The following is an 11,447-nucleotide window of genomic DNA, read 5'->3' on the forward strand; positions in this document are numbered from 1 at the left end:
ATGAAATGAAGCAGGAAATCTTTGTTCCATTTATAAATTGACATGTTAAAACCAATGGAATTCTGTGGATCTTGCCTCAAGGATCTTTTTGTACCCATTGCACTTGCTATTTGGCCTGAGTTAGTAAATATGGTAGGGCTCCTGGTTCATTCAGGTTAACCAGATATACCATTATATACGTTATACCTTGTCCTGCTCTTTAGATACATGTCATAGTGCTGCCTACAAACCCAAATGAACTCCAGGTAGTTAAATACTGCATAAGCACAAGATGAGACACGTTTCTCAAAATCTTACAATTGTTTGTTTTGCCAGTGGTGATGAACAGTGTTCAGTTTGAGAGTGTGGAGGACAGGGAGCAGGAGGGAGAAACAGAAAAGAGATGCAGTTATAGCTAGGAGTCCCTCTGGAGCTCACGTAATGACTCTAGATCTAGCAGAGGAGACTTGATTATGGCTTCTGAGCACAGCCTCCCTACCACTCCTTCCAAACCTGAGTTTTTTTTCTTATCTATAGATGATAAGATTTGTTGCTAGATTGTGAGTTACCTTCAGATATATATCATATATTACTTTCTAGTGCTTGTTAGTACAGTTATTTCAGAATGTGAGTATATTCTCAACTTGATTTATAATATTTTGTTCATTTTTATAGGGCTGGGGAGCTGAATATCATCGACAAGATGTCACGAGCACCCCATGCTGGATAGAAATTCATCTTCATGGGCCCCTCCAGTGGCTGGATAAAGTACTTACACAAATGGGTTCTCCTCTTAATCCCATCTCATCTGTTTCATAGTGCTGAAATTCTATCTTCAGCATTATTTTTAGTGAACTTGCTCCAACTCTAGAGAAACTTCCAGTATGGATACTGTGAGCTGTATGGAGAATGGATCTTATGGTTTAACTTTTTTTTTTTTTTAAATCCCGTTGTGACCAATTCCATTGTGTATAGCTGATCAGTTTTACATTTCAATTTGTTCTTGTGATGCTTAAGTGACAGTTGAGCCCTAAGGGAAAAAAGTCTATTGAAAAATTCAGAACACTTTTCCCCTACTTGGAGTAGAACTTAAACAGGCATATGTCTTAACTGGAAATTTTTTTTCTTTTTGTCCTGTAGGGACAAGAATTATGAAGACTGACTTCAGAAAAATAAATACATATCATAGTTTGGGATTTTTTTTAAACGTTTATAAAACTGTTTGAACATGTGCAGCTCCAGCTTGCAAGCTGTATTTTTAGTTTAGTTGCTTAACAAATTAAGGTTGACATCTGTCATAAGCAAAATTAGACTATTATGGCTAATTTGCCTCAGATTGAACAATGATTTTTTTTAAGTGTACACATGAAATATACTTTTTACAAATATTGGAGTGGTGTAAAAACACTTGTCTATTGGAAAATGCTGTCGTAAACACACTGTATATTAATGCAGAGTAGCAGTTCTTAGCCTTTTCCCACTTCAGTTTTGTAATATTGCTTTTAACCACCATTTTAAATAGTAATTGATACAAGATAAACATCTTGCACGTTTCTGGAGTAGTAATTCTTGTTTTGCTTTGATTTACACTCATGCCGTTTGGATGTGGTTGCCAAGGCCTATTTCTTTTTAGGTACCTTTCTCTATTTTAACATAAACACTACAATTTGTAAATGCTTACTACTTTTTCGAAGGAATAAGTTTTTTGTTTTCTTTTCGGTGTTCTAGCTGTTTATTTTACCTGTCTGGAATTGATCTGTGTTAAGCTTTTTAATCTCTCGGTAGACATTATGCAGTATTAGTGATTACACTATTTAATTCACTTTCAGTATGAGTTTGAGTCTCTTTGAAGACTGTGAGTGGCTTAGCAAATTAGTAACTGAATGCAGAAGCTTTTACTTCCAGATCATGTAATTTAATACAGACCTGTTGGTAATGACCAAAAGTAATCACTTCTTTGTAGCCTACATGAAAAGTGGTCTTGAGCCTGACCTTAAAGGCAGGTGTTCAGTCAGAAGACTCAAAACTGTAATTGGCAGCTTTATGGAATTCAAGGACTGCATTAATACGATGATGAAATTTCTCTGTCATGTAAGGAATCCTGTTGCCTGTACTGTTGTATTACTCAATTTAAACACTGTACTAAACACTAAAAGAAATCAGTTAAGTAACACATGCATAGTTTTCCCCTTTTAAATAATTAAAAAAAAAAAAATGAGGTTGAAAGAAACATTCTGAGAATTAGAAGTTAATTATGTACAAAGTGCCTTTGCATGCAGAACTCATTTTCTTTTTTACTCTTTCCCTAACTCCACTTCAGGAGAGAGTTCAGTATTTGGGGGAGAGACTAAAAACTTCAAAAATGCAAATACTCACTAAAAGGTGCATTGCAGTTAACTACTGCAATCCTGAGACATCAATTGCTTACACAAGTTCTTTTGTCTTCTGTTGAATGACAGTTTCTGCTCAAATGTGGAAATCATGCATCATATGGTACCTAAGTAACAGATCATCTTAAAGGAATAAAGTTGTTTACGTGTCATTAAAATGTTTCTTATGAAATGCCTTAAAGGAATAAAGATAAACTGTAACACTTCTGCAGAACCCTAATGTTCTCTTGTACAGGAATTTCTATATTACTTGGTGTTTTGCTTTTTTTTTTTTTTTTTTTTTTTTTTTTTTTTTTTTTTAAACCAGTTTCTCCAGTGTGTTTAAAAACAAACAAGTGCATCTTCAGGAGAAGGGGAAAAAAAAATCAATGTTTGCCACTCATCTTTGGGGCCTTCTCTTTCATTCTTTGGGATTGCAACCCACAGATGGTTCTGCTGATTGAATAAGATGCAAAGTCAGTTGGCCACAGGATCATACTTGCATTTTCCACTCCCCAGACCCGGCTTTTGTCAAGTTGCTGAATATGTATATTTGACACTACAGATTTATTTTTTTTTCTGGATTAGCTTTTATAATAAATGTCATGGCACGTTGGATTAAGGAAAGATCTCAGTTGTAGGTACAAGATCTTGCTTTATCCATAATGTTTTTCACCTGGCTTCATCTCTGTTCACTTGTTTGGATGTGGCCAACTAAATGACTCAAGAATGGGTGCTGAAGTGGGAGTTGGTGAGTCAGAGCTGCTGCTTAGTGCTAGTGTTGTGGTTAGATTGGCTACCCATGCAGTAAACCATAATTTCTGCAATACTCTCTAGTTAACCCACTTCTAATGCTGTCATTAAGTGCTAAAGTACTCTGGCATTTCTGTGCTTGTGTACATATTCTTGATCTGTAATATATGCAGTGCTGGGGATATCCTTGTGGCTGCTGATTTTGCTGGGGCAGGCTTGCAAGAGCAGACCAAGTAAGATTTGCCTATATTCTGCTTCTCTGTTCCTTTTAAGTAGGACTTTTTTGACAGCTTCTTAGCAAATCATGTGCACTACTGGTTCATGGTGGTCCTAATCCTGCTTAGTTTATCTGTGCTGCTGATACAAAATTCAGGTGTCAGTGCATGGATGGGTTGGATGAGAACTGTGTGACACTAATAATGTTTCAAGTGTCGTGGTAGCAGAGTTGCTGCTTCTGTTGCAGCGTGCTTGTGTATAAGTCACTTATCCTAGATGGAGGGATGGAGAAATCGAATCAGCCAGTAGTGTGGTAGTGGAAGATGGAGCCTTTCCAGTATAGCCCAGCTTAGACTGAACGTTACTCTTCAGTGAAAACTGTTTTGGCTTTTGTAAGTGTAAGTATTTTCTCCTTTTGGGGCATGTTTCTACTTTACAACCAACCACAGCATTAATTAACAGCTTTGGCAATACCAGTAAAGAGCCTGAACCAGGCATATGCTGAGATCTTCCAGGTTTGCTTTTATAGTCACTAAGATAAGATAGTAGCTTGGATATTCCTTCTCTAAGAACATCAGTCTTGCTGGCAGTCAATCCAGCACTTTGTGTAAGTATTACGTTCGTTTAATTGCGTTAGGCATGACGTAGTTATACACGAAAAGTTGACATTGGGTTATAAAATCTATAGGACCAAAGGAAACCAAAATAAAACTTCGAGTATGGCTGACCAATGAGAGACAAGCCTAACAAAACAGCCCGTTAGTCAAAACAGTGATGAAACAGCCTACATATCACGATGCAGTGTGGAACTGTTTAAAATATTGGAATTCTTCTGGTTTTTGCCTGAAGCTATGACTTTTTTTTTTTCCCCACAGTATTACAGTGTGAAAGTTGTCAGTTCTTGGACGGCTACTCTCGTAGTGGAAGTCTAGACAAACACTGAAATGTGTCAAGCTTTTTCCTTAGTTTAAAATATTTTTTTTTCCAGTGTATTGTTTGAGTTGCCCAAAGTGTTGCTAGTGATGGTCTTTAGAGAAGCCAACAAAACATTTGCTAAATGTTTTGCTTCAAAAGACAAAAATGTGACTAACTTCTTGTAGTTGTGAAGTTTCTGTTTAGGAAGGAAACCCATTCTGAATTGAAATCAATAGACCAAACCATCAGATTACAACATAAATTTGCTTTATTGTGCTGCTCCATAAACCTGCTTCTGTGTTTGTTGCAAGCATAACCTTTATGCTTTTGTTTACATTGTAGGAAACACAGTTCTAGCAATGAGTTTTTCATTTAACTCTAAACATCTTTTTATTTTGTTAATTTTAAAATTACTAGTTTTTGCTATGTTATGTTTTAAAGATATTTTTTTGCATACTGCTGCTCATATTTCAATAAACAAACGAAAAAAATCTGCGGATTTTTCTGATTTCCTTTATCTGTATCTCAGTATGGGTTGAAATACTTATTTACAACGGTTGCCTTATATTGAGTTCTTGTAACTCACTGCTGATGCCTTACCATGTACGTGTTCCTCCTCATACAAATGTGATGTTGTAATTATAAAAATGTTTTTCTATAGCTTTTTGCTGCAGTTCTCTCAGAAACATCAGCCAGCCAAAAATTCTGATTGCAGGAATTATATTCACTTGCTGATACTTATAAAAAAATAGTTGCATCAGTAGTACAATGATGTGTATCTGTAAGTAACATTCTGATTAGCGTGTTTTGGGGGTGGATAATTTCTTTTTTTCTACCACTGTGGCTGGCCATAACCTTTTTAAACAGCCACTCATCATGTCTGAGTTGCTTTAGACTGATGACCAATGGTAATTGAAAAGAAAGCTGTTTGAATATCTCCTGAAGTTCAAGTCCTGTTCCAATAAAACAAAAATTTAGGAGCATTTTATCAAACTTCATGTTACTGTGTATTAGACTAACTTCTGAAGACTGACGAGACGAAAACATTTCTCTTGTTTATCAAGATACTACAGAAACAGAGTATGAAATAGTAATTGAGGGCGTGTGTGAATCAAAAGAAGTCCCCTTTTTAGTAGAAAGAGTGCAAAAATACTGAACCCCAATTCCACAGGAATCGGCCACTCCATGTAAGATCTACAGAAAGGATACTCAAAACCAGTACTGATTCTTTTTGCTAGCAGACCACCACCTTCCAGATACACTACACAAAGTCCTCAGTATTCTCAATAAAAGTTTGGTTTATTTTGGTTTGGTTCTCCTGTGAATGTGCAATTGCAGCGTACTAAGAAGCACCCAATCAGGTAGAAAAGACTCGCACTGAGATTGGGAGATGCAAGGGAGAAAGGGGAATTTTTTTTTTTCCCTCCTCATACTGCTTTGATGTTCTTCCAAGAGAATAATGGCCATGAAAAGTTGACAAAAGATTTATGGTGATAGTACTGCCCAGATGATAGAGGCTTTTTTGCAGGTTAGTAACTTCTTGAATTACACATTGCAGTGGCTTGTTGGTTTTCCAGAAATTTGACGTTGATCTGTATTAATAGCTTTCTATAAAGTAAGAAGAAGAAAAAAAAAAAAGGCTATTAATAGATTTAAAACATTATTTAATAGAATTTAAGAGGTTAAGTTAATCCTATTACTCTGGGAAATTTAGAAGTATTTTAACAGTTGATGGTTACATCCTTGTGAGGAGCTAGCCAAAGTAATCTCAGAAACCGATTATTGTTTTCTTTGGGTGTTTTTTAAATTATTTTTTAGAAAAGAAAAAGCTTTGGGCAAACGCCACCTCACCCACCCCACCCCAACCTGCGGTGTGTGTTAAGTGAGTCAGAGGCCGCTTCTGTTCACTGTGTGCAGAGCAAAGCAAACATGCAACTGGCGTTTACAGTACTGAGATGTCGGGTGGCCTATGTGTTGTGCCAGGAGAGATCTGCCTGCCTTGTCTAGTGCAGTGCTCTCTGCCTTCCCTGACTCCCTCCCAAGAAATTCTACTTACACAGAAAAGCTGTTCCAAGGAATTTAGGAAAAATTGGGAAATGAGATATTCTAGGATTGGTCCTGTCTGTGCAGGGATCCACCCAGCAGGATGCTGGTGATGGTCTGGAGTCAGTGCACAGAACGGGGGGGATGTTCCAGGCGGCTTTCCTGAAGTGAGCACTTGGCATTGTGGAAATGCTGATTCCGATGACTTCCAAATTCAGGATTGCCCTATGCAATTTTGAGCTCAATTGACACATATTTACAGAATATTTACTTTCCTCCTGCTTGATCAGCATTCAGAAAGTTTTACACCGAAGCTAAATAACAGGAAATCAATGAATTTTGCCTAGGGAGCTCACCTCTTTGATTCCATGCCTGGGTCACTGAATTTTGCACTGAACACTAGTGAGCTGAGGGCTGGAGGGGGAAGGAGGTGTTTGGTTGTGTGCTGTGACAGTTGATGATGTGACAAGGGGTGAGACGAGTCGGAGCAGAATCTGTTCCACCTGCTATTACTAGAAAGCTCCACTGTGTATACCTGGTGTGCTTTCTGAATACTGCCAGCATTAAAAAATAATAATAAAAAAAATCATTGGACCATGCTCACTGATAGCACTGGCTCCAATCCTAAATTCTTAAACAGCTAATCTTGTGACTTGGGATGCAGAGCCAGCTATCTTCTGTGTGCACTAAGGCATTTGTAGCAATCCCAAAGTACCTGTAAATTATCAGCCCCTTGGTTAAATACACGTTTTTAGATACTGCATCATCTTACTGCTTGATGAGTATTGGCAAGAGAGTTAGTTTGTGCTGACTTGTGTTTGGTAGACAGCCAGCATTAGCAGTTTGGGTTAATGACATTCAACAGAAGTAATCATTCCCCTTAAGTTTTGGGTATCTGTGTAGAAACTTCAAAGTAAAGAAATGTCATCCTGTGCATTTTTATACAGGTGTAGTGAAGATGGTTGGCTCTAGCTTTGTGCTTGCAGTCCAGCCACTGGCAAGTGTAACAGCAATGCAGAAGGAAGCTGCGTGCTGGCACACAGCTTAACCTGGGCTGAAAAATGCAGCCTACACGCACATGTTATGGAGTTGGAGGTAAGAGACTCATGTCATCGGACTTGTATCTGTCTCCAGAACTGATCACCTGCCGGAACACCAGATTTCAAAATGGAAACTAAAATTTGGGAAATTATTAATCCTCACAGTGTGAAGCCATCACTAAATCCACCAAAATACACTCCGAGCACTAATGTCTCAGTGCTGCTCCCAGCTGTTCAGATCAGGTGTGACTTGAAGGAATTGGAAAGTCATAAAAAAGAACAAGCGTCCTTTAGCCATAAATAAAAATGCCATCTTCCTTCTTTTATGTGTGTTTTCCCCTACCTGAATGAAGGGGATTGGAGCCATGGTCACTTACCTTACCTAGGAAACCTTAATTCTCTGAAGGATTTTTTTTTGGAGCCTTACTGCTTGCCCAGGTTTTCTGATGTGCTGGGGAAAACAGCCCATCGTGCCTTGAGGATGTGCTAGCTGTTTTTTTGCAGGTAGGCTGAAACAGGCTGGTTTTTCCTCAGTCCTATATTCTTGTATTTATCAATATTTTCCTCTAAAACCATTCAGAGACCTCTGGAGTCCAGCACAGTCTAAGGACTAGACCTGAAGATCACTGGTAAGAAAGAAGCCTCAGCTGATTGCCTTCTTGTGGTGCTTTTGCATTTAAAAATAGGGAGCAAGCCTTAATGAAAGAAAACTTGGCCCAAGTGCAAATGCATAAAATGCCCATGTGATGGGTGCTGCAGCATTTTACAATTTCCAGGCAGTTTGCGTCAAATTCTTTTTGAATATATTGTTCTTGTTAACTGCCTTATAGGGCCACCTGGTCAAGTGTGCTGTACGAATACTTCTGTAAACAACATTTTTTAGGCTCTAGTTGGGTGCGAGCACGAGGGCAGGTCTGGCTTGCAGTCCTCTAAGTCTTCAAGTTCTCCGCTTCCCAAGGTGTGTCTGAGGCTGTGGTGGTGCTGGCTGGTAAATGCTGCTGTGGGGTATCCGGGGTCCGCTTAAAAGGAAAATATTGCAGCTCTAGCCAGAGCATAACGTTGAAACTGAAATGACCAAATAAATAAATAAAATCTAAAAGTTCATTTAAAAAAACTGGAGGCAGGAAATCCAGAGCCTAGCAGAGTGTGCCAGGCACCAAACTTTTCTTTTTTTTCCCTGGTACCTTACATTTGTGCTGTGTTGATAATCAGCTGCTCTTCTAAAGGCAAGAAAGCAGCATCACAGCTGTCCTGCGTCCTGTTTTCTGGGTGAGATGGTTACACCAGGTCTAGAGCTGGTGGCTGGGCAGTTCTACAGCAGGCAGTTCTGCACCAACATCTGCTCTAGGACACTAGAAGTATTCGTTGTATCACAAGAAGTGAAGACAAATCTATTAAAAAAAAAAAAATCGTATGAGAAGTGCAATGTTCAGTTCTCCTATATCCAACATATTTGGTTTGCTAGCCCCAGTGTTTCCCTTCAATGTAAGTGATGGGGAAACTGCTGATAAGCTGATAAGGCAGAGCAGCTGTAGGTGCAGAGTAGCTGATCTCTGCTTGATCAGTTCTGTGTAAAAAAAAAAAAAAAAAAAAAAAAAAAAAAAGCAGGTAACTGCTGTCTCCTCCTTTTTTCCATAAAACATTAAGAAAGAAAAACTTTTAAAATTGACAGCTCTTTTGTTCTAAGGACAGGTGTGTTTTCTTCTGTACAAACAAGCTTTTCTCCTCCTTTTTTTGAAGTCATACATCTGCTATTGTAAAGAGCACTGTTATTTCCAGGACTAAATGCAAAAGTGCTGTGTAATCCAGTGAAATTCCTGTAAAATCGCATTTTCTGAAGTCTCAATCTCGAGCTGACTCTCAGCAAACCCATCAGCCTCTCGAGAAAGCTCGGAGCAGTGTGGGTGAGTTAGACTTTGGCTGGAGCGGAGAAATTTTAGGGACAATGCAAGACAGCACAGAAACTTCTCTGAGAGCCAAACAGGGCCCTGTGTCCTGAGACCGGAGAGATTCCAGGTCTCTGAACAGTCTTGCTCTGAAAGAAGTCTGGATAAAAAAATCTTTAGTTTTCTGTAATAGATTAGTGTCTCAGTCCTGGAAATTAGGAGTGAACAGGTTGTGTCCACAGAGGTTATTCGGTGGGGTACCATGCTCGCTCCCTGGGCAAAGGCTCGGCCACACAGGGGGCATACGATGTTGCCAGGAGGGTGAAAATGAGAAAGGGGAGCAAAAGAACTTGCAAAAACACGGCAGTGTAACTTGCTGCCCAGGAGACTTTCTATATGGATTAATGGATTTAAACAGAACTTTTCTGCTTCAGTTTATAGTTTGTGTATTTGCTCGGGGCCTGGAGAGCTCAGGCTAGGAAGAGAGCAAACTGCTGCATGGCGAGCACAGCCCCATGGGCCTTCCTTTCCTCTTCTCCATCTGATTTCTTATCTGAAGTTTTAAATGAACAAATACCAGGTGGAAAAAGCTCCTGCTTTTCAGAAGGGTTAGGAGAACACAGGCTGTGGTCAGAGCAGAGCGGAAACAAACTCTCCTGCACCCATCTGATGGCATTGGGTCAAGCCTTGTGCTGCCATGTACACGGCTGAGCCAGCGGGACCACTTGTCCCCAGGCAGTTGGGATTGTGCCCTACCCAGTTATTCATTGACACTCCTCTTTGTGAGCTCAGAAGGCCAGAAAACCCCTCTGCAGGGTGTAACTCCAAAGTGACTGACTACTCGCTGCTCTCGGTGTTTGCTGATGGCTTCGTGCCGGTGCCAGGCTCCCTCCTTCCTCCTCTTACTGAGAGCTGAGCTGTGGAGCAGCCCTTGTTGTGGTGATTCCTGTTCTCAAGTGGTGTCCAGGGATAAGGGCTCTTCTTAAGATGTTACCAGAAGCAGGCTCGTTAGAGCAAGTGCTGTTACAAATTGCTGGGGCTCTGTGGTTTGACACCATGTGGATGGCGTGGCCATGCAGACAGCGCTGCTTCAGCACCAACCTGAGGTGTCCTGAATAGAAACTAAATGTTTAGCTTACAGATTTTATTCTTTGCCTGTTGCCCTTGCTTTTATGACAGCTTTGTGTGTCCTGCTGATGAGTCCTTTCCAGGTGTTAGCCCCGATGGCCATCGGGCACGGTGTAGAAAATGCTCAACCTCTTGTTAGTGCTTGGGGGGAAGGGAAGAGCAGGAGGTGAATGCCCACCCCAACCCCTTTGCACCTAGGAAAAGCAGGAAGGATGGATCCTGCTGGCTTGCCCCAGCTGGCATTTTAAGGCACAGCAGCAGTTGCTCAGGCAGGGGAGTACCGTGCTGGTGGTGTCTGCTCAGCCTGGTGGGAAGCGCATCTCAGGGAGTGTCTGCCACCAGCTCAGACAACCAGGTTCAAAGCCATCCGTGGGCTAAAGGCTTAAAACCAGGAGACTGAAAACTAATAAGAAAAATAATCTATAGGCAGTGCAGCTTCAGATGCAAAAGGTGTCACTTCTGCTGGGTGGAAATAGTTCCCTGGTCAGAGGAAGAAGCGGCACAACCTCCGTCAGCACAGGTCCTGGTGCAGCAGAGAGTGCGGCTGGGTATTGAAGGGTACGGATGCTCTCCAAGCCTTATGGGAGCCACTGATCCCTCAGAAGCAAAACACAGAAGGAAGAGCCTCTTTGGCCTGGGCCCACATTGCTTCCCAGAGCAGTGTGCCCTGAACTTGTGGCATGTCACTTGTCCTTCCCGTGGGAGCTCATCATCTTCCAGTCTGCCTCGCAGAGGAGCTGAGCACGGGGACATGGAGAGGCTTCTTTGAAAGGCACGTGGGGAAGAGGGGCTCTCTGTAAAGCCCCAGTGAATGCTGTGTTTGGGTCAGGGCAAGCATGGGACAGGCAGAAGGCGAGGGGACGGGTTGAAGGGTACCTTAGGGACCCTGCGGGTAGCGTGCACTCTATAAACTGGTTACAATAAGTGAACAAACACTTGGTGCCTCTCCTGGCATGCCAGTGGTTGGGAAGTGGATTTTATGGTCAGCTTGAATTTGGGACCTGGTAAAAGAGAAAATATCTAATGTTTTCTTACCGTGTATTTCATGCATAGGTTAAAATAGCATCAGCAGAGCTTTCTTCTGCAGTGGCTCTGGGTATTGAGGAAAGCACCGCAGG

At 40.9% G+C, this 11,447-nt stretch overlaps 1 protein-coding gene and 1 long non-coding RNA gene across 3 annotated transcripts in view; one reads left to right on the forward strand and one right to left on the reverse strand.

Annotated features, from left to right (window-relative positions):
* The window catches only part of SMAD5 (SMAD family member 5), a 68,188-nt gene extending 65,938 nt beyond the window's left edge, over window positions 1–2,250 (forward strand). For both annotated transcript variants that reach the window (XM_084535580.1, XM_084535579.1), the window contains one exon: window positions 655–2,250. In XM_084535580.1, coding sequence (XP_084391706.1) covers window positions 655–798 — 144 coding nt within the window. In that variant the 3' untranslated portion in view covers window positions 799–2,250. The remainder of the gene's footprint in view (window positions 1–654) is intronic.
* On the reverse strand, window positions 2,075–8,794 carry LOC311444435. The gene is made up of 2 exons (XR_014697891.1): window positions 7,693–8,794; window positions 2,075–5,840 (listed from the first exon to the last, which is right to left on the reverse strand). It is a non-coding gene; the product is annotated as an uncharacterized lncRNA (long non-coding RNA).
* Between the last annotated feature and the right edge of the window lie 2,653 nt (window positions 8,795–11,447).

This window comes from Aythya ferina, assembly GCF_964211825.1.
Source record: "Aythya ferina genome assembly, chromosome: 14".
Taxonomy (NCBI): Eukaryota; Metazoa; Chordata; class Aves; order Anseriformes; family Anatidae; genus Aythya; species Aythya ferina.